Source organism: Pagrus major, chromosome 11 (genome assembly GCF_040436345.1).
Source record: "Pagrus major chromosome 11, Pma_NU_1.0".
In the NCBI taxonomy this organism is placed as follows: domain Eukaryota; kingdom Metazoa; phylum Chordata; class Actinopteri; order Spariformes; family Sparidae; genus Pagrus; species Pagrus major.
This window is the reverse complement of record NC_133225.1, coordinates 22,843,855-22,866,869: the sequence shown is the minus strand read 5'-3', so window position 1 is coordinate 22,866,869 and position 23,015 is coordinate 22,843,855. Positions and strand designations below refer to the sequence as shown.

Here is a 23,015-nt window from a genome sequence, read left to right as displayed (position 1 = left end):
TTAAGATTTTGAGTTGGACTAAAAAATTTTGTGAAGACGGTTGCCTAATTTTAAGGCTATGTTTTCTTTTTTTGTGTGTGTGTTTATAAAAAGATACAATAGACAGAAGAAATATGGATTGCGAAGGACCAGAATAACAAATAAATTCTTAGATAAATAACATTTGTGATTTGTTAGCATTTGTTGATCTTACAGTAAGCTACAAAATCTTGTCCTTGGAAGACTTTTCAAAGACGACGAAATGTGTGTTTTGGAAAGTAATTAAGCATGTATTATTGATAATACAGTTCATTAAAAGTCAATAAATAAATAAATAAATACATGAATGCAAGGTGATAAACCAAGGTTATATCCGTGGTAATATTTCCAAGATTTATTTCAAATACACCATATTAAAATCAAACTGTTGCAAAAATATATTCAAAAATTAGATACATTGAAAATGCTGTTGTAGTTTTATATGTCTGGATGAGTGTCGTAGACTCTAAAACAACATTTAGATAACAATTTAAGAGATACAATTTACAGAAAATAAAAAAATAAAAAAGTTTTTTATGCATGCCCTTTTCAAAAAATCATTTCAGTATGTGACATAAATATTCATCAGATGTGTGTGTTTATATACAAATATATGTTCTTGCCTTTTTTTTTTTTTGCTATCATCATTCTTTAGAAACTTTTTAAAATTAAATTCCAGGATTAATTCTTATGCATAGACATTTTTATTTTTTTAATTTCTTTTATTATTATTTTATTTCTTATATTCTTATTTATTTTATGTCATTTCATGTTGTATTTCTTTTTGGTTCGTTGTCATAAAATGTGTTGACTAATGATGACAGAGTAAAATGGTTAGTTTTGTCTGTATGCTGCTTTCTCGGACACTGATTTCATGTCTTGTGTTCGATCGCCCTCTAGCGGCCAAAAACAGGAAGTACAGACAGCGGGCTGCAGTATCACATTTCGTCCACTAGGAGGCGGTGTCGGGTAAAACGGAAGCAAAAACCGCACAGAGAAAAGGGCGAGGAAGTCAGGAAGCAGCCTGCCTGTGGTGACAGCCGTGTCGAAGAAAAGCGCTGTAAAGAGCAGAAAAAAGGCCGGACTTGAGCTTCAACTCTGGTCCTTTTCGGTTAAGAATAAAACGCCCAAACCGCCGCCGACATGTCGAAGAGCACCATGTCCGCCCGCTTCAGGCGAGTGGATGTGGACGAGTACGACGAGAACAAATTCGTGGACGAGGAGGACGGAGGAGAAAACCAGCTGGGTCCTGACGAGGCAGAGGTGGACTCCCTCATCAGGCAATATCCTTTACATGATTAGCTAGCCTGCGTGTTAGCATGCACGACCTGCTGAGGAAAACAAACAGTCTGTGTTTATCCAGGCCGATGATTTATCCGCTTGCTGACTGTTTGCTGTTGCTGCCTGTTTCAATGGGCGTTTAGCAGGTAGGCCGGTTACTGTCCAGACTTGCCTGACAGTCACATTCCAGGGATGACAGCGCCAAGACAGAGGCGTCTGCAAGCTAGTTTACATTTGTATAATACAAGCTCAGCATTTAAACATGTTATTAACCGCAGTGACTCCAAGTACTCTCACTTTATCATGTTTTTTTTGCAACTGAGCTCAGTAAGATGCGTGTTGCAGAAGCTGAGGTTTGTCTCAGGAGCAGGAAACCTGCTTTCTCATTATTCCGACACTCACATTTTGGTATGTAAAGAGGCTTTTGCTGTGCTGGAGGCAGTCTGCAGTCTCATATGCCTTATAAGGCATGAAAGTGCTCCACTTCCTCATTGAATAAGACAGCCACCTCCCACCTTGTGTTGCAGTGGAGGAGAGTTAAAGGATAGGTTCACATTTTTTCCAGTCTCTTCCAGTACAATGCTCAGTATATGAGCATGAAAACAGTACTGTAACTATGGAAGGTACTTGCGTGAATGTAATAGCCTCTGCTGAACTTCTAGCAGATGTTTTTGCTTGAGCAGAGGTGCAGAACCTTAAACAGACTGGGGGGCCAGGGGCCAAAAGCACCAGCAGCTAATACCTACTCTATAAATTGTTATACAACAACAACAACAACAACAACAAAATCCCAGCAAAAACATTATTGTAATTCATTTTTTTTTTTTCACTACAAACCTCTTGAGAGCCAAATTGAACCTTTGAGTGGACAATTTTGGCCCAAGGGCCCCTCTTAATGCTGCCCTGTGCGAGTGAGTGGACTCTGGGTTTTGTCAAGTTGCACCAAGATGTAGGGGTCGACCGATGCACCCTTTTCAGGGCCAATAGTGATTATTAGAAATCAAGGAGACTGAAAAACAATTTTGGGGCCGATATTTATTTACAGTAAAAATGAAACTATTCGTATCAAAATTTTGAACAACCAGTGATTGAATAAATCTACGTACAGTTCTTCAGTTCTACAGTACTTAAGTTCTGTTTGTTTGAGGGACTTTACTTGAGTATTTCCTTTTTCTGCGTCTTTATATACTGAGAACCTTCATCAACATGCTACTAAATAGTTCCTCTCCAACACATTTATTTGACATATTTAGTTACTACTAACTTTGCAGATTCAGAATCATTTTATCAGCAATCAGACAGAAAAAGATACCGATAATTGGAAAAATGCTGAATATTGGCCTGATTATCGGTCTACCCCTACTACAAAGTGCTCTCTTCACAGCCTGTATAGACATGAGTGAGGATGCGCTATAATATCAAATGTCATTGGTATCGGTTGATACAGGCTTTCAGCATCGGCCCAAAATAAATATTTCTGCCGATAAGACGACTTAGTAGTTTTCTTTTCTTTCAGTGAATGTGTGCTTGGAAAAACAACAAAACATTATGTCTGCATCTTCCAATGTTCCATCTTGATAATAATATGTAAATCCAATATGGGAGAAACTGAACTTTCTCTCCTATATTATGAAAAAATATGTGCCCATATTGGCATCAGTAATCAATGTGCTTTACATTAAAATGTGCAAACACCCACACAAAGACAGTGAGGAACCCAGAGCCCCCCTGCAGACATAAACCACACAGACAGGAACTGATCATAACTGTGAGGAAACTGAAATGTTTTCAGTTTTGAAAGTGGAGACAGTTGTGACAGATCTCAGGTCATCAGGCAGTTTGTTTTTTGTAGAGAAATAGCAAAAAGCTCGTTCACCAGATCTTGATCTTATTCTAAGTACAATTACAAATCCACCAACTGATAACCTGAGATAAGACCCGGATCGTAGTCAGAAGCTAATACATTAACACAGACAATTGCGATGCCTTGACACTGTTCTTATGTTTAATGTTTGGTCACATTTGTCCCCTGCTGTGCTGCGTTGCATCCTTAACCCTCCCTGCACAGGAAATCTGATGGAGGCTCTGCAAGCAGTTCTGAAGAACCCACCAATCAACACAAAGAACCAGAACGTCAAGGTGGATTTGGTTTCTAACTCACTTACTTATTTAAAGACATTTGTGAGAAGAGGTTCCGTGGACACGTACAGTACAGAAGAGATATTGTCCGTCTGATGCACATATTGTAGCAGAGCTTGTGTATTTTCAGAGGAGAAAGCAGCTAAAACCTTGTGCCAGTTTAGGTCAGGAACAAGTTTTGCTTTAACTTTTATGAAGTGAAGTTTGTTTGACGTTATTACTCATATCTATCTTACAAATAGGCAGTGCTATAGAGGTCTGGAACAAGCTTCTAATTACCTGAACTCTGTAACAGCGCTTCTCTTTCCATTTCTTTTCTTTCAGGATCGTGCAGAGGGTTTGGTGCTGAAGGTGCTCAGCGCCTTTAAGAGCAGCGACATTGAGAAAGGTGTTCAGTCCCTCGACAAGAACGGCGTGGACCTGCTGATGAAATATATCTACAAAGGCTTCGAGAGGCCGTCAGAAAACAGCAGCGCAGTCCTACTGCAGTGGCATGAAAAGGTAAATATTTACACCTCACCGTCTGACATAAAATTAAAGTGACAGGGGTGACAGTCAAACTTTTTATTTTATGAATGCACCAATCCAACCTCTGCACGCGTGCATGGTAACATTACGCATTACATGTGACTTTACATCACTTGTGTTACTGTATAAATTATAAATGGGGCTGTTTGTGCATCATGTTTATTTTTACTCCTGTGAAAACCTTAATGATATTGTTCTAAACAGAAGTACTTCACAAGGATTGGTGCCTGATCTGGTTAATATGGTCAGTCTTGGCTCTGATGTGAGTCACATCAGTGCATCCCTCAATGATTTTAGAATAGACCGATAAAAGTGGCTTGACATGAGAGAGAAGCTGACATTTGAGATGATAGTGATGAGTAAGATTTAGCTGTAGGTCTAATGTCTAAAGACATACAGCCTTTTTTGTACATTTGGATAATTGAGGATGTGTTTGAAATATAAAAGTCTCTGTAGTTTCCTCTGTAGCTTTAGAAATAATTCAAACACATGTTTGGATGGTCTAAAGTTTGGGGCCCTGGTGGGACTGTAAAGAATCTGTTTCAGTACTGACTGTATTTCTCCTCCTGTGTCTGCAGGCTCTGGCAGCTGGAGGAGTGGGCAGCATCGTCAGGGTACTAACAGCAAGGAAGACAGTCTAAAAGAGGAAGCAGAGGATCAGTCCACTCCACATCACCAACAGATACAGGAGGACTGCCTCAGTACTGTACTGTTCATGTAATCTAACAGATAGCATAGTGACTAAAAGGAACAACTTATTTTTTAACCTGGTGTTGAATCCTGCTGTGTTCAAGGCTAGACTGAAAAAATCAAATCAAATCTGGGTCACACCAGGTTAAATAAGGGTTTTCTTCTTTCTCTCTATGCACAATCACAGCCTACTCAATTGTATTCCTCACAGGGTGCTACAGATAACTTCACACCCCACATGTCCGTGCTGCGTCCCTGATCTATTAACAGAACGCCCCACATCTCTTCATGTCAGTCCTGTACAGTCTGCACTCACTCTGTACACCAGTGGTTCCCAGTGGACCTCTCCATGCCTCAAAAAATCATTGGACATGTGATGAGAAGTCCAAAAAGGTTGGGAATCACTGCTATACACAGTACCTACACACTCGTATAAACAAACACAACAGGCACGACTCCTCGCTGCGTATCCTCCACTGACTTCCACACAGACTGTTTCAGCTTTGCTTCTCTCAGGAAAACTCTCTGTGTTTGTTTTATCCGTCGTTCTCTCGTGTTCTCTCAGCAGCAGAGACTTCCTGGTGGAATAAAAGCCTGACTCTCTGTCAGTAAATCCTCTCATTGCCTCTCGATATTACACTTTAGCAGCGGGAGGCCCTTGAAAAGCACAGTCACAGATGGAGGGTGGTGGATTTGCTCACGGGGGTCGCCACGCTTCATGAGGAGTGGGGGTGGGGGTTGGTGTCATCCATCCATCCTCTCAGCGCTGCCTGCTGCCCCAGTTAAGGATTATTACCCACGATGCATCTCCACCACCGCTCTATTAATCCCATTTTACTGTTCCTCATATCGTCTCTGTCTGCTTATGTACTGGTACTGTTAATAGGAGCTGCACTTTCAGGAAAATGAGGATCCTTTTCTCAGATTGCTTTTTTTATTTTGGTATTTAACAGAAAAATAATCTCGGATTAAACATCCTCCTCTTGGTTTTTTGTTGTTGTTTTACAGTAATGATTTTTGCCTCAAATCCCTACTTAATCAAAATTAAAAACACTGCTTACTAGGTTTGACAATACGAGACTAAGATTGAGACTAAGATAAAATGATGAATATTTTGTGTGATTTAACAAAAAAAAAAAGATATTGTTTGCATGATCCCACTTTTGAGAGTTTTTTTCTCAAGCATTTCATACCAGTCTTTTGTAAATGTTAATGTGTCTCCTCTGGAAAAATCACATTCTTTTTTTGGCTTTTGTATTGAATCCAAGTTTAAATTGATGCTTGATCATTCAAACAAATCTCCACACATCCTGATATTGTCTGTTATAGATCGAGAAGGAAAACTGGAAGGGTCAAGTTTTATCTGCCTTATCAGGTAGATTACATCTGTTGCCAAATGATTTATCTTTCTTTTAATGGAAATTATGTAGCTTACGTTGATGATTTAGTTGCCATTGTGTGTTCTAACGACAAAGTGGTGGAGTTCTAACTTTAAACAGTGTAAATGAAATAAAAAGCAAAGTGTTACGGTTCAAAACGTTGCTGTTTTAAAAATCGAGCAACCTTTCTCCTCATGTAGACGTAGTGATAAAGAGGAATTCAGTTCCAGCTTCATGTTTTGTTCCTCATCTCCGATCAAACACTTGAGTGGAATTTCTTAATGGATGTTGCTTTTTTTCTAAAACACAAGTGTCACCACAGTTGTGTTTTACTCACCAGTTGATATTTAGACATGGCTTTTTCATGTTTGAATACTGTCATCAGTGATGATGCATCCGGACATTAGATTCCTTTTTCTAATGCAGTAACGTCTAGTTTTACATGAAAACACAAAGAAGAACAGTCTGGTTTCTTCTTCTGCTTCATGTATTTCTGGTCAGAGACGCTCTTCTCGGCGAGGGCGAGAAGACGAGGGAGCATACCAAACTGATGTACAAACTGCCTTACTCAATATTCCTTTTTTATGTTTGTGCTTTTTTGAAAAAAATAAAAGGTGTGAATGCTGATCATAACTTTGTTGTGACTCTATGTTTTTCGCACACACACACACACACACACACACACAGTATGGCGAATACAAGTTTTGATCTTCTATCCTTTATGTATCGATGTTCAAATAGCTAAAAGTGAGATTTTGGATTTTATTGGCAGACATGAAATATAATATTCATAAGTATGTTTTCTTTGGTGTATGATCCCTTAAAACTAAGAATGGTGTCTTCATTACCTCAGAAGAGCCTTTTGTATCTACAGTAGACCAGCGCAGACAAACTAAACACTGACTCCTGAGATGGCCATCATAGGTTCTCCAACACTCCTGGAAAGGGGAGGGTGAGATGAGGGGTGTCCAGTTGGTTGCAATCTCCAACGTCGCCACTAGATGCCACTTACTCCTACACAGCAGACCTTTTCAGGGAAAATTTTGAGTATCAATCCCTAAAAACCTTAAGAATAGGTAGATTGAAACACCTTCTGAGACATGTTTTGGAGTGACTATGTAAGGGATAATACATGATGAGGTGTCCGTTATCAGGAATTAATGGACGATGTAGTGCAGACAGCTGGTTCTGTGAAGTCCATTCATTCCTGATTTTGGACACCCCAAAGGGCATTGGCTTTTTCCAAGAAAAAAACTTTATAACGTATGCTTTGCGATCAAAATATAAAGTTTTTCAGAAGCAGTAACTCCATTTTCCCATCAACACCTGAGCGTTTGACTAATAGCTGAAACAGTCATTACAATCCCATAAGGCTCTTATGTAATGGAAACTTGGTTCACTACTCCAGTAAATAGGACAAACCTCAGATACGGACCTTTTGGTACTGGAGATATTAAGAATTACACATATTACTGAATAAAATGTAAAGATTGAACAAACAAAAATATATTCAAAAAACAATACGACAGACACAGGGTAAATCCTTCTCCTCTAACTGGCTAATCCAGAGTGCAAGTATCACCAACGATTTACACTTTGATGTAAGTAGCCTGAAAAATGTGTCTCATTTCTTTCATTAAAATATATCTTTTTCTCCTGTGTTTGGCTTTTCAGAATTAATCTTCTTAGTTTGATAATCCCGACCCAGATGTGACATGTTTGCTGTAATGTGCAGTAGTACTGCAGTCATACATTATGCCTATTTTCAGTGTATATTCATTTATTACATTTTTATTACAAAATGGATACAATAAGTACAGTATGGCAATACATTATGAGAAAAACAAAACATATGTACAAGTCATAAAAATAAAATACATCTTGGTATCAACTATTGGATGGAGCAGTGTGGCACATTGATGATGTAATCAGTGTAATGATTGGATAGGGTTTCTATGCACTTGTGTGTATGATAGGCCACTACCTGAGGATGTACAACGTGTAACGGTCAAGTTTTCTGACCGTGAGCACCATATCTGAACAGTCAAACTTCAGTGACCGATGACACAAAGGGCCAAACAAAGGTGGGAACTGCCCGTTTTTCTCGTTCAAGCACTTCCCAATAAGTTAATAATAGTTAGATGTAAATAAAAAGGCTGGTTAAGATTTCTCGAGTAGGGTTGAAGCCTACTTTCTGAGCCAGAGGTTGATGCTTTGGCTTTCAGGAGTAAAATCTTGTTGATCTTATAAATAAATCTGAAGGGGACAGGGGAAAATAACAAAGCAAAATATCAAAACATTTCAATTAAAAAGTCCTGACAGACTGAGGCGAGGGTTCCGGGGATTAAAGCCAATAAATAGCCAGTTTCATCCAAGTCTCCTGTTAACCTCCAGTGGCCTGTTTCCACGTTGAATCCTTGTGTCTTCAGGGCTGTGTGCACTCACTGGCCTCTCTCACACTCAACACAAAGTCTTTTTTTCTCAGTTTGTTTACTGATGTGGCAACTTCCAAAACCACACCCACTCACTCATCTCAGTGGTGCCACATGTGGAGGACACAAAGTCATCAGCGCACCTTTGTCTCACGTCATTTAAAGTGCTCTCAGTAGGGGTAGGCAGAGACGGCGATGTAGACGATGAAGGTCGTCTGGTACTCGATGCCTCCGTCTTCACTGTAGGAGAGGGCTCGGACCTTCATGCGGTACGTGTGGGGCTCTCGTAGCGCCCGTGTGGTGAACAGCACTCCCTTCAGGTTCTCATCTCGCAGGGCGAAAGGTAACGTGACGTCCTCGTCCACCACTAAGAAGGAGGTTCTGGGGTGCATGACTCCGTCCTGCGTGTAGGCCACCAGTCTGATGAGGTCCTGGTTGGCAGCGATGCCAAAGGGGAGAGACAGCAGCTTGTACTCCAGGGCGTAAGGGCTCAGCGCACACTCCAGGTCATTTGGTGGGCAGTTCTTCAGGCAAAACCTAGAACATAGACAACAGATTTGAGTGCAGTATAGTGTGGAGAAGCAGAAAAACAACAATTATTGTCTAAAATAGATAGAGTACTTTATTACTTAAAGGGATTACAGTGCCTACCTAGTGTATAAAAAGTTTATTTTTTAGCAAATTACATACAAACCAAAACTGCAGTTTACAAGCTTACTTGCATTGGGACATGTCTAAATCATGTATTATAATCATGTAAGTACACTGCACAATGACAATTAAGGGATCTATGTCATCTATTGGGTCAGTTCAACCAAATTCAAAGAAACCAGTTGGTTGTAAAGTGTATTGTCTTGTTTTTTAGTTTTAAAATAATATATACACAGTGTGAGTGAAAGGAATTCAGTTTGTTCTTCTTTTTGATGAACTGAACGAAAAAAAAACAACTTAAAGCTCCGTAAATGTAAATCCCCTTGATTGAACAAATTTCTATAGCCTCGTCCTCGTTTTCACAAAGCACTCCAGTCCAGTTCAGCTTGTTACACATTAGTAAAAGGTGGCGTTTAAACACTGCTGACCACTGATTAGTCAATTGGATCATCTGATGTAGGATTTCCCAAACTCTCCTGTTTTATCAGCGGTCTTACTACCTGCAGCCTTTTCCAAACAAAGCTTAATAAACAACCACATACCAAGAAAAAGAACATGAATACCTGTGTGCAGTGTATAGGGATTGTAGAAAAAAGCCCAAAATGTGAATGTGAACAGAGCAGAGGAAAAGGTTAGCGGTATTTATATGTTGTCAATCTGTCAGAGATATGTACAGTATAGGTCACAGTGTGTCAGTCAATAAATGTTGCAACTTCTCAAGACCAAGAACAGTCTCCTCTGTTGTTTCCCAACTGATGGAAAAGTGAACAGGGTCACCCCCGAAGCCCTGGCAAGAACACCGTTGACATTTAAAGTATGTGGTGGAAACACAAAACAGATCTACAGTCTACATTTATTACAGGTTCCAAAGGGACTATACCGTCAGTACTTTGATGGAAACAAGGCTTTGGTTTGTGGTCACATTTTTTTTGTCTTTGATGTGTTATGATGATGTGCTATATGTGTCCTAACTGAGATTTAAGTGCATTTCTGTGAAGTTTTACCCTGTGGCTGGATCCCTCTGGTAGTTTGGTGGACAGGGTGTGTCAATACACTGGTAACTTCCTCTCATGTTAAAGCACATCCGGTTCGCTCCACACTGGATGTTCTGCTCCAGGCACTCGTCTATATCTGTACATATAGCAAATAGCTCAGCATTATAACAGTAAATGTTATACTTAGGTGATGATGATGGGAGGACACAAGAAGTAGCTGGGGGCTCTCACCTTGACACGTCTTTCCATTGGTCATGAGGCGGTAACCAGCAGGACAGAGACACCTGTGGCTCCCCGGTGTGTTCATACACTCGTGCTGACAGGCATCCCTCACCTCACACTCATTGATGTCTGTTGGTGTCACACAGATACAAACACACACAGAATGAGAGAAAGAAAGAGAAAAATCAGCAAAAACATAAATTATGGTTTTTGGACACATTTTTTAAGGATAGTTTGGGATTTTTTAAGTGGGGTTGTATGAGGTATTTATCCATATTCAGTGTATTACCTACAATGTTGCCTGACTGTGTCTTAACAGGTTACAATGACACAAACAAACTAACCTATCGACGAAGCTTCTGTCTGGTGGCTTTCCCTGTCATCAGGACTGTCCGAAGGTAAAGCTGTGAAATATTCTGTATTTTTTTGTTTCCTACACCGGTACTCCAGCTACTTCTCCAGACTGGATGCGTGCTGACTGCATTCTATTGTAAGTAATTCACTGACCTCATACAACCCCATTTAAAAAACAAATAAAAAAACTATCCCTTTAATGCTCAAACTCCCATGTTTACAACAAAATCTCAAGCATTAGGGAGGCAAAAAGAGACAGTTTCTCTATTAACTTCCATCCTCTCCCTCATCTCAACCCTGCCTGTCCTCCATAGTTACCGAAGCAGGAGCCACCCCTGGACTCAAACCCCTGCTGACAAGCAAGGAAGCCCTGCTGTGAGGAATTTATAGGAGTGTCTCTACGACTCCGGCTCCTGTAACGCCCCCTTTCGTTGGCTGTGTAGGAGTTGAAGCTCTGAGAGGCCAAGTTGTGGTACACCTGCTGGTAGGAGCGCTCAGAGGAGGACTGTGAAGTTCGGTAGCCGTATGAGTGAGTTTCATAGCTCGGCAGACGCTCCAGACCAGCGCAGGATTTGCCATCACCCAGCAGGTGGCGCCCCGGCGGGCAGGTGCACTTGAAGCTGCCAGGTGTGTTGATGCACCGGTGGGCACAGGGCTGTGGCAGCCGCTCACACTCATTTATGTCTGCCCACAGCACAAAGAAAGACCAGCACCAAGAAAAGACAAAAAAGTGATAGATAGAAAGAAGGAAGGAGGGAGAAAAGGGTGCAAAAGTAATGAAGAAGAAATGAAAAAAGGTGATGAATGAAAAAATTAGATGGTGCAGGCCATGAAAATAGAGGAATGAGATGAGAATGAGAGGAAACAAAGGGTATATGTCAATTACCCCACTGTACAACAATACATTTTCATGAAAATGTATTGAGACTATTGTCTAGTTTGAATGAGAGAATTTTGTCCTCTCATATCATATAAAAGAAGAGCTTTGAAGATAACTTCAAATTTAATTCAAACTCTAGTTGATATTTTCTCTGAGGAAATGATATCAAATATAATACACATTTGATATCAGATACAATATGGTAAGACAGACATCAACGTACAATGTTAATGATGTCACAAGGGGAACAGTGAGTGAATGCCATTACAAAGCAACTCCAGGAAATAGCCAGATCTAAACATAAAGGTAACAGTTTGAAAAGTCAGAATTGGAAGAAAGTGAAAGGAAACAGAGTGACAGACAGAGCTGTGAAGTCGAGGTGCTGGTCTTTTTATGGCTGATGTGTCAAAGAAGGACACACTTTAGTTTCCCTTCCTCTGTAATCCTTTCTTATCCTTTATCTTACCCCTATATGTACGGTAGGTAAGTCGACATCAATCTTTGGAGGGCCTGATACCATGCATTGAATCTTTGCAGGGCCTTTGTGCTTAATGTTACGAGTTAGTCAGCAGTTTTATTTGCAGCGTTTTAGAGATGTAAGCAAGCACTGGCGGGATATGAATGTCTGAACTACATTGCAGCTGACAGCAGAGTTATTTTAGACTTAAAACAGGAGTGAGTCACTGACACAAAGAGAGAAGTTTGCTGGCAGAAGCAAGCAAGCTGAAGGGAAGCATGAGGTAAGAGCGGTGCAAAATGTTTCTCCTTTTCATTGTTTAACATGCTGTATGCTTCGGCAAATATCCTCAACTAAACAGAATTACACACCATCACCTGTCTGATAACAGCAAATGAAGCCCTTTAAATTTCATAAAATACTGGATTGTGTTTAATTTACGTTTTGCCTGTTGAGATGACAGGATATGAGGGGTGAACATACCGACACAGGGACGTCCCACCCCCTGCGATCTGTAGCCACGTGGACAGGTGCAGTGGTAGCTGCCTCTGGTATTCTCACAGATCTGATTGTATCGGCATTGATGAGTTCCATCTCTGCACTCATCGATGTCTACAAGAAGGCCACAAACCATGAAAAATGTAATCACAGTGGAAAATCTCTCCCAGTCAGTATTTTTTTAAAATTTGTACTTCAGTAAATGTTCTCTGGATTATCAAGAAATACTGTGAATACTCACCTACACATGTCCCATTAGCACCTTTGGTCATACCATTGGGGCACAGATCAATACAGGTGTAACCACCGCGTGTGTTTTTACACTGCTGATCTGATCGACAAACCCTCTGTCTGCACTCGTTTATATCTGGTGATGACAGAGAGAAGAGAGGACGTTAAATCCAGAACTAGTTTCAAGGACATTATATCAGGCGAGGCCTTTTATTCTGACTAACACAGATAAAGCATTATATGAATCATTTAGCTGCATCACCTATGCAGCGTCGATTCCTGAGTTGGAAGCCTGGCTCGCAGGCGCATCGGTAGCTACCAATCGTGTTCAGACAGTGTTGATTGCACGGATTGGACTCCTGGCACTCGTTCACGTCTGAGCAACAAAGAAGACAGCTGTCAAAAGTTTTATTTCAGCAACACTCACAACAAAGGCACAATAAAGCTTGTTGATGTACCTGTGCAGCTGAGACCATCCACTGTTCTCCTGAAGCCCCGCCCACAGCGCATGACACATCGGTAAGAGCCAATCGTGTTCTCACAGTCCTCTCCATCATGGCACACGTTCCCGCCCAGTGAACACTCATCAATGTCTACGAGAACAAAGAGCATTTAATTTTTAAGCCTGTTTGTGTAATAATGATGCTGACAGCAATGAGTCTGACTGGTGAATGAGTCTGAGTTGTATACCCTGACAGGTTCTGCCGTCAGCTGAGATGGTGAGGCCCCGGGGACAAGAGCAGTAGTAGGTGCCCATGGCGTTGTGGCAGGCATGAGAGCAGGGGTTACCCACCTCACACTCGTTCTCATCTGCAGCACATAAAGATGCATAAACAACAATATTTCTTATATTAACAAATTTGAAGCCACCTTTTGACATTTTTGCACAAGAGAAAAAAGGGATATGCAAATTAGGCAGGTTTGAAGCATATAAAGTAAACTATGCAAAGTGTACTTTTGTGAGATGATGGCAGTATAGGCTATGTAATGCATGGCTGTGATAAACAGAGTAGCAGAAGTAGAAGTCGCAAACTGGAAACGAAACCAGTTGTTTGCCAACTGCCAATAAACCTCAAAGAAGAAGAAGACACAAATCCTGTCACCTCGGCCAGCCACGAAAGAACGTGGGAATTAATCTGGAAATGAGAATTTTATGGGAATATCTGGGGAGAGCCTACTGCTGTTGGACAAATCATTTATAGTCCACTCAGTGTCTTTAAAACCAATTTAACTGACTCTCACTGAGTCATATGGTACAATGAGGAGTACCTGCACAGTAGGGTCCGGCAGACACCAACGTGAATCCCTGAGGACACTGGTTACTGCGATCTCCTGCAATCATGTGAACATTTCATCATTAAATTTAGATTACATTTGCAACAAAAACATACACGGAAAGAAGAAAGATCAGATTTAAAAAACTGACTTGAGTTGAGGAAAAACACACAACATGATATTAGGTTAGTAGCATTGTTCATTTCATCTTGTATCCATTGTTAAAGTATCATTCCTACATTCAGATCTTTCACAAACCAGTGTCCTCACCCTTGGAGATACTAGCTTGGATGCTATAATCCAACATCTCCTCCAGGGGGTGGTAAAGAGCGCTGATGGCTGTGGCATGCAGCATCTCTACGAGGTAGGGCATCTTGCCCTTGGACACGTCGTAGGAGATGGTGTGGTTCCAGGAGTAGGGCACGCTCTCCCTGTCGATGCTGAACATGCGGGTAGACAGGGCGTACAGCTGGCCTGGGCCTGTCTGGATGTAGTCCTCTGTGTAGTCCTGAGTCCAACAAAGTGTACATGTGAGGCACAGTATTCTGACTAGTTTTAGCTCATTTTCTAGAAATCATGTATACATTAACTGATATGAGATTTTGAGTAAAAAGGCTAAAATAGTAAATATACCTACCAAAAGGCCACACTAATAATCTGCATATGTTATTTATTTACCTTGATGCTGATGTCAGAATGTGAGGGCAGCTGAAGGATGTGTCCGTTCACCACGATGTCCAGTAACAGCGCTCCATCTGAGTCCAGGCCTCTGGCAATGTGGGTCATCCTCAGGATCTCACCTATCATGTTCCATTTACACCACAATGTTTGTCATGTTTCAACCTACTGACATTATTCACATTTAAATCATCACGTCAACATTTTCACTATTTTATAAACAGGTTAAACCCACAAAGTGTATTATATAAATAGCTGTATAACAACAGAAATGCACCAAGTCCATCCTTTTTTTATGACTTTAGTCTTTTATACATACACAAGTAAAACAAAAAAACATTACATCAAAACATACAACTGCAAACGGGGGGGTACAAATTTACAATTAGTACTGCAGTTTACAATACAGTTTGTACTACATAAAATATAACGTTTAGCCTGATAGTCTATAAAACAATGATAAAATTTAGAAGTAATCCTCAATGTTTTTTGATGATACGAAGGCCTGTCCATTCTTACCTGTGGCAAACTCCACCTGTGTCTCTCGCCTGAAGATGCCTCCTGTTAGCGTGTAGCCGTTGACAGCCTCTCCTACTTCCTGTGCAGTGGTCCAGTAGATGGGGTTCAGGATTGAGATGAGTTTTCTCATCGCAGGACCTTAAAATTAAAGAATGAAAATTAGCAGATTTCAGTTATTATGAGATTTATTGAGAAAGTTCAAAAGGATAACATCTAAAAATAGAAGATTTAAACATGAAACTGCTGGAAAGCTGACCTAATGTCCGCGGTACATTAGTAATAGTCGCCTTGATGATTCTGCCGCCAGTCTTGCTGTCTGTGATGGTGGCATTAAGTATGGCAATGCCAAACTCAATATCATTGATGTTCCCTATGATGCTTCCTCGTGCCTTCTGGGGCCCGCCTGACAAAAAGAGAAGGTATTTAAGATTGCTTCAAGTGCTGTGCTCAACTGCACAAATAGACAATATAGTACATATATATATATATGTAAAAATGTCTTACCTGGGCAGGCCTGGGCGTTACACCTGGACAGCTGGGAGGAGTCTCCTGGACATGGCCGACCACTGTGGCTAGGGGATGGACTATTACAGAGACGGACACGGGTCCTCTCTCCGCCCCCACAGGACGCAGAGCACTCTCCCCACTGCTGCCATGAACCCCAGTTACCATCAACTGCAATCATATACCCCAAAAACATAGAATGAGTATACACATTAACAGAAATGAAATCATACAGACATACAGCAGGAGATTATTGTCTCCTAAGTTTGGGGGACAATTTGGTGCTTTCAGGGTATCTTAAAAATTATGAAATACACAGTTTGTAGGGTGAAAGGAAAGACGCTGCTATCTTTCAGTTTACATGGTGTTTTTTTTCTGTCTTGTCCCATGTTACCCACCCTAAACATGTGGTGAATTAAATGTGAAATGCATGAAAAGGTTAGTTCTTTTTATTCAGGGCATCTACTTATGCAGTTAAAGGAGCCTCTCTACTTTTAGACTTGTTAACCCCTGCCACAGTCTTAAACATGCTGACTCACCAGGACAGTTGGCTGTGCTGCATCTCTGTATCTGTGTGTCTGCACCTGCACATGCTCTCCCACCATTGGCAGGTCTGGGGTTGTCACATGTCCTGTAGCGCCTCATCTGACCTCCGTTGCATGTCTTGCTGCAGCTGCCCCAGCTGCTCCATGGACCCCAGTTACCGCTAACTGAAAGAGAGATAGTCAACAGGTATGTTCATGAGAAGAAACCAAGATACAAGACAGATATTACAGATATATACATGTAAAGACATAAAGGATATATAATGGTTAAGATTCTGAATTTGTAAAGTTTAACAAGTGAGAGCCAATAAAAGTGAATGTGACTCACTGGGGCAGGGGTCACTGTTACAGAAATCAATGTGAACGTCGTTGCCTTCACACTGCCTGCCACCATGTTGGGGGGTGGGGTTGGCACAGAGGCGCCTTCGCTGTCTGGTCCCGCCTCCACATGAAACACTGCAGGCTCCCCAGCTCACCCAGGATGACCACTTCCCATCCACTGGAGGAAACAATGACAGAAGAAGCAAGAGAATCAGTGACTTTGAAACTGTAGCAATCTAATTTTAATGGAAAGTAAAATCCTGGCGTCCTCACCAGGACAAGGTCTCTCCTTGCACACTTGTGTTTGGGTGTCTGAGCCCTCACACTGCAGCCCATCAAATGCTGGAGGTGGGTTGTTGCACAGACGGATTCTGGACTGTGTACCTTTACCACAGGTTTCACTGCATGGGCTCCATGGTAGCCAAGACCCCCAGTTACCCGCCACTGCAGGAGCATGAACAGATAAGTCAATACAGACAACAATTTTAAGGTACTTGACTTGAGTTTTGCCAGTTGATGCCACTTAATTAGCTACATTACATTTATTTGACAGCTACACATACAAGTTAATTTACTGATAATGATTTTATACACAAAAATATTATTAATATCATTAGTCATTAGAGGTTAGAATACATAAAGTAGTTAAAATCAGCTTCAAATCGACTTTAAAACATGTCATACACATTTATATAAAATATACAATATAAGACAACATTTTCTGTCCTAAGTTTATTTTGCTGATTATACTTATGTACTTTTACCTGAATAAGATTATGAAAGCTGGACATTTACTTGTAACTGAATATTTTTACACTGTGGCATCACTGATTACTGATTTACTTGAAAATGTATTTGTTTACTCACCTGGACAAGGTCTGACACTGCACATGATGACCTCCACTGCCTTCCCCTCACACGGCCTGCCTCCATGCTGAGCTGGAGGGTTACTGCATGTCCTGATCCTGGTTCTGTTGCCCTGACCACAGGTATGAGAGCACTCCTCCCAGGGAGACCACTCTGACCAGTTACCATCCACTGTGGGAACAGAGGGACATTAGCACACAGTCACCTCTACAAGTACTGAGAGAACAGTATGAATTATCTGCATCTGATTCTTCAAAGCACACTCACCTGGACAGGGCTTTCCCTGACAACTACGTGTCTCTGCGTCCGATCCCGCACAGTGACGCCCTCCATTGGCAGGTAGAGGATTGTTACACTGTCTCAGCCTCTTCTGGGACCCGACACCACAGGACACACTGCAAGGACCCCACTCTGCCCACTCTGAGTAGCCCCCATGAACTGGAAAACAAATGAATTCACATTAACACACTATGTATTTAGCCATTTGAGCAGTTTAAATAATTGTTTGTTTTTGTTTTCTTCTTTCTCCACTTAGGTGGACATAGAGGATGATATTTATCCTTGATTTTGAGAAAGATCCATTTTCTGTGAAAGAAGTAATGCTCTCTTGTTCATTTTAATGACATTTACAACAGGTTCAAATGGAAGTTGACTAAAAAATATGGTACAAATAATGTACTGTATGTCAAGCTCACCTCGCACAGTAAGAGTGACCCTAACCAGCACTGATCCTAGCAGATTTCTGGCCACACATTCATATTCAGCTGTGTCCTCCTTCTGGGCACTGCTGATCCTGAGCGAACTGTTGGACAGGGTGGAGAAGCGGTCATTGCCCAACAGGGGGCGCCCCTGGCGGGACCACTCTATCATGGGGGTAGGCTCACCCTCTGCCTGACAGTTGAGCACAACTGTGGTGCCAGCATCCACTACCTTATCCACTGGCTCCACTATGATGGTGGGTGCACCTGAAAGAAAAGCAGATCCATATGATTTTACACATGAAAATCAGTTTACTTGACATGGGGAGCATGTCCTCATTTTGTTCTGTTCATGTATCAACTGCCAGATTGTATGCTGAATAGGACTGACACACAAACAGACACTTACTCTGCAAAGTAAGTGTGACACTCCTTTCTACCACTCCAGCATCATTTGTTGCAACACACATGTAATTGCCTGCATCTTCACTCTGTAAAAAACACATATCAGTATTATAATCAAGTAAGTTTCAAAATGTTTACATACTTAGGTCTTTGACATAACCTCACATTGTTTAACATCCTGCTGACAATTTTAGTTCACCTTTGAATATTTAAACTCAAATTCTTAACGTATTGCACCTTTCAAAGATTCAATCAAATCAAAGAGCTTCATCGTAGACCATTTTATGAGCCACCTTTAACTTCTTATTAGCATACACATAAGAGGTCACACTCTCATGTTTTTTCCTACCACTGTGCCATAGATGGCCAGAGAGCCATTGTCCAGCTGACGGATGCGGTTGTTGATCTGGATGTTGATTCCATTCTTGCTCCACCGGATGGTGGGCAGGGGGTCTCCCCGAACCTCACAGTTCAAGATGGCATTACCACCCAAAGGCTCAATACGATTGGAGTGAAGGTCCCCGTCAATGATAGGAGGCTCTGGAGACAGACAGAAGAATTTCTTGTGACATTATGGATACGTAATGTTTGGGGTTGAGTCATGAGTAAAGATGTTGTGTATAAATATTGTACAGTATTTGTCAGCAATTATAACATCTCCTATGAAGGCATATTTCATATCTTTACAACAGTGTTTTACTATAAACATTTATATCTGCTTACAACTACATTATAATGTGTTATAAATTATTTATCACATGTTTATATACTGATTAGAAATGCTAAACAACTGGATTTAAAGTGTTACCAGTTACATAAGTAAAATAATGTTGAGTCTAATAGCTCCATAGTGGGTGTTTTTACCTTTGACATAGACAAATCCCAGTGACTTGATGGTTCCTACATTGTTTTCTGCCACACAGGTGTAGGTGCCAGAGTCGTCTTTGCTCACTCTCTCTATCACCAGCTCACTGTGGCCGTTCATATGATCGTAGTGAACTAAAGCATTAATAAAAGGCCACAAAGACAAAAAAAACACTGTTAAGTCTTAATTCTAATATATGACACACTGCTTGATAAAAAGCTGTTGATCTCTGACTTAAGTAACTACTTTCTGACACAAAACAACACATTTTCCTCATTACTGTAGCTCTTGATGTATACCCGGGATGATGTTGTTGTTGAAGGCCCATGTAATTTTAGGTGGGGGGATGCCACTGACTCCACAGGCCAGCAGGAGGCGCTCTCCCTTGTTGAGGGCCACATCTCCGAGCAGCTCAGTGAAGACAGGGTGAGTATGAACAGACAGGGTCACTGTCCGACTGTCCTGTCCAACTGCATTTGTGGCTATGCAGGTATAGCTGCCTGCATCATCAGGCTGGTACAGGTGGAGGGAAGATGAGGAGAGAAAAAGGTCTTTATATACATCTTTCTGACGCTACATGCAAGTTCACTGTCCAGTAATGTACAGACATAAACAAACAGAGAGAAGGTTTGTTTGTCTTTGATTCCCCTACCTGAGCGATGTCTACTACCAGCTCTCCAGAAGGCAGGATTGTGTATTCCCCTGTGCTTTCAATGAGGGGAATACCATCTCTCTCCCAGGTCAGGCTGGGCTGAGGGACACCCTCCGCCACACACACCAGCTGAGCCTGGCTGTTTTCCACCACTGCTACCTCATGCTCTCCACTACGTATGGATGGTGGGACTGCAAAGGTAGGGAGTTTTATTTTTCATTATTTCATTAATTTTAAAACATTAGTCTAGTTATGGTTTTGTATAACATACAATCACAGATGGCACTGGTAGCCCTTAAGCTATACATAAAAGACATAAAAAAATATAGCGTGTTGTTCGATGGCATGATTTAAAATTCCATATTAACTGAAACCTACTCTGTACAGTGAGGCTCATCTCGAGGCTGACAGTGCCCGCCACATTGGCAGCAGTGCAGGTGTATCGTCCAGTGTCACTTGGCTGGATGAAGGCGATCTGTAGGGATCCTGAGCTGAGCACCCGCTGGCGTACAGATTCACTGAGTGGCTGCCCATCTTTATGCCATGTGACAGACGGGAGAGGGGAGCCGTCAGCTTGGCATTGTAATGTCACAGAGGAGTCCACAGGTGCCAGGTACTGTCGAGTCTCTGAGCTGATCACTGGAGGGACTGCAGGACACAGAAACATCACATGCAGTCAAAACATTTAGAATATTTATTGACATCATTAGCAAATTAAGTAACAAATATGAAAGGTTGGAACTTGTAAGGCATAACTTTAGCATTTAATTGTTATTGTATCAGAATACACTAGACCGTACGGTGTTCTTCTCACATCCTTTTTCACAGCTGCTGAGTATTACATATTAAGTCTGTTACTCAAGTTAGCCCCACCTTGTACTCTGAGTTTGGTCTTGCCCAGCGCAGTGCCTGCAGGGTTTTGAGCCACACATATGTAAGTTCCAGAGTCTGACACAGAGGCCTTAGAGATCTGCAGACTTCCATTAGGCAGCACTGTGAAACCTCCACCTGACATGAAGCAAGAGATGTGATGATGATGTTAGTACTGATAACTTATGATTACACACAGACGCACGCAAGCACGCACGTGCGCGCGCGCGCACACACACACACACGATTAATTACCTGTGGTGGGTATATTGATGCCCTCCTTCTGCCAGGTGATGGTGGGTCTGGGTGAGCCTGTGGCCCTGCAGGGCAGAGTGATGGGGTTATTCAGGATCACATCCAGGGTGGACGGATGAGACTGGATCACTGGGAGCTCTGAGGAGAGGGATCGGAAAGGTATGATGCTCAGAAAGATCTCGAGAAAAAGATAAAAAGATAAAGTAAAAGCATGTCAGAGTCATACAGCATTTTTTCTCAGGATGCCCTTACCCTGCACTGTGAGATGGACGTGGCGGTTGGTGGAGCCTGCAGCATTCTTGGCTGTGCATGAGTAGCGTCCTGCATGACTGAGCTCAGCTGAGGTGATTTCTATCGGGCCTGTGCACAGATCATCAAACACCATCGACATAATTAATAAAGTTCACCAATGATGCCAATGATGAATTAAAACAGGTTCTTCATGATTACGTGCAAAGTAACCAGATACATTCGACACTCAGTATAATCTGAAATGCAGTATTAGATGACTCACATCATTGAGTTTGTTGTTAGATATTTAAAGGTTTGGACAGTTGTAATAAATAAAAGTTGTGTTCTGGATGATATGCATGATGATTCCGACCTGTGGACAGGATGCTGTAGCCCTGTCCCTCTTTGGGGAGCCGCATGCCATCTTTACTCCAGTGGATTGTGGGTTCTGGGACACCAGATGCAGTACAGGCGATGACCACTGGGGACAGTCTGGTTACAACGAGCTCTGTGGGTTCATCAGCTATAGATGGGGGAACTAGAGTGACACAAGTTACAACATGTTAGGAGAATTTCTGATCTTGCTGGTGATGGATGATCTGTTTAGAAATGATGAAGAATTATCAGGTTGTCAACGAATGCTTTGTTACTCACCGTGGACAGTGAGGTTGATGGATCTGGAGTCTTTTCCTGCATCATTAGAGACGACACATTCATACACTGCTGTGTCCTCCACCGTGGGTGCTATGACTACCAGGGAGCCTGATGATAGTAATCTGGAAAGAATAACAAAGTTGGCACTTGAGAGTGGTGTCACTATGTCCACCCTATAAGAAGACTGTATTTTTAAAAAAGGTTAATCTTACAATGAATCACTTCACTATGAATGCTATTAATTTGGTCAAAGTTTAGAGAATATAAAATGTCTCTCAACTTTGTTGAGTTTCAGTTTTTCTTTTTGTTTTAAATCTTGAATGAGGAAACAGAGAGGGAGAAAACCTGGATCAACCTGTACATATTCTGGTTCTGGTCAGTATTGATGGCTCGACCATTTTTCATCCAGTTGATGGTGGGTTTGGGGATGCCGGTGGCCTCGCAGGACAAAGTGGTCTGAACGTTGACTGTAACCGTTACATTGGTCCGGCTGTCGGCGATGGAAGGAGGGACTGAAAGATGAGAACAGTGGATTGTAAATTTACTGGTTGACTCTGTTTGTGGGTGACTGAGTCAATTTTAAGGTATTCATGTGTTTTGTTTAACTAGAGTACCACCCACCACCCACCGTATACTTGCAGATCCACTCTCTTGCGTTGCGTCCCAGCCTCATTTGTTGCCATGCACAGGTAGCGACCAGTGTCAGTCACCTGAGCAGGGTGGATGTGTAAAGACCCATCCTCTGCAAATGTGTACCTGCACATGTTTGTACAAACTGGGTGAGGTACAGCATTAAACAAATAGCAATAATTAAATATCAAATCTACTTATATTATTTAAAGTAGATAGTAGATATCTATCACATTAAACTGCATATGCAATTGTTGTATCATAATAAAATTAATATTCATTTGAGATGTA

The 23,015-nt window shown here is 41.5% G+C and overlaps 2 protein-coding genes across 2 annotated transcripts in view; one reads left to right on the top strand and one right to left on the bottom strand.

The window, feature by feature from the left end:
* Positions 1-1,044: 1,044 nt before the first annotated feature.
* Positions 1,045-6,668, top strand: arpc5b (actin related protein 2/3 complex, subunit 5B). The gene is made up of 4 exons (XM_073476813.1): positions 1,045-1,302; positions 3,367-3,438; positions 3,763-3,939; positions 4,545-6,668. Exons 1-4 carry the CDS (start codon positions 1,162-1,164, stop codon positions 4,605-4,607), a joined length of 453 nt encoding a protein of 150 aa, XP_073332914.1. The 5' UTR covers positions 1,045-1,161; the 3' UTR covers positions 4,608-6,668.
* A 1,958-nt stretch (positions 6,669-8,626) lies between these two features.
* hmcn1 (hemicentin 1) overlaps positions 8,627-23,015 on the bottom strand; it is a 92,616-nt gene continuing 78,227 nt past the window's right edge. The window contains 34 exon segments of the mRNA XM_073477320.1: positions 8,627-9,004; positions 10,123-10,249; positions 10,345-10,472; positions 11,078-11,373; positions 12,510-12,638; positions 12,766-12,891; positions 13,018-13,131; positions 13,214-13,348; positions 13,446-13,565; positions 14,025-14,087; positions 14,301-14,538; positions 14,709-14,830; positions 15,228-15,365; positions 15,484-15,630; positions 15,732-15,902; positions 16,271-16,441; positions 16,605-16,775; positions 16,871-17,041; positions 17,465-17,635; positions 17,732-17,902; positions 18,160-18,429; positions 18,572-18,653; positions 18,917-19,107; positions 19,432-19,566; positions 19,732-19,945; positions 20,085-20,275; positions 20,463-20,732; positions 20,958-21,092; positions 21,210-21,347; positions 21,462-21,569; positions 21,814-21,978; positions 22,095-22,216; positions 22,450-22,606; positions 22,723-22,850. Of these exon segments, the coding sequence (XP_073333421.1) occupies positions 8,627-9,004; positions 10,123-10,249; positions 10,345-10,472; positions 11,078-11,373; positions 12,510-12,638; positions 12,766-12,891; positions 13,018-13,131; positions 13,214-13,348; positions 13,446-13,565; positions 14,025-14,087; positions 14,301-14,538; positions 14,709-14,830; positions 15,228-15,365; positions 15,484-15,630; positions 15,732-15,902; positions 16,271-16,441; positions 16,605-16,775; positions 16,871-17,041; positions 17,465-17,635; positions 17,732-17,902; positions 18,160-18,429; positions 18,572-18,653; positions 18,917-19,107; positions 19,432-19,566; positions 19,732-19,945; positions 20,085-20,275; positions 20,463-20,732; positions 20,958-21,092; positions 21,210-21,347; positions 21,462-21,569; positions 21,814-21,978; positions 22,095-22,216; positions 22,450-22,606; positions 22,723-22,850 (5,593 nt within the window).

What these genes read in the sequence shown, in the direction of transcription:
- arpc5b (XM_073476813.1), top strand. Translation starts at nt 1,162, where the DNA reads ATGTCGAAGAGCACCATGTCCGCCCGCTTCAGGCGAGTGGATGTGGAC. An exon ending in TGGACTCCCTCATCAGGCAA is followed by an intron (nt 1,303 to 3,366) that starts TATCCTTTACAT and finishes CCTCCCTGCACA; the next exon opens with GGAAATCTGATGGAGGCTCT. An exon ending in CAAAGAACCAGAACGTCAAG is followed by an intron (nt 3,439 to 3,762) that starts GTGGATTTGGTT and finishes CTTTTCTTTCAG; the next exon opens with GATCGTGCAGAGGGTTTGGT.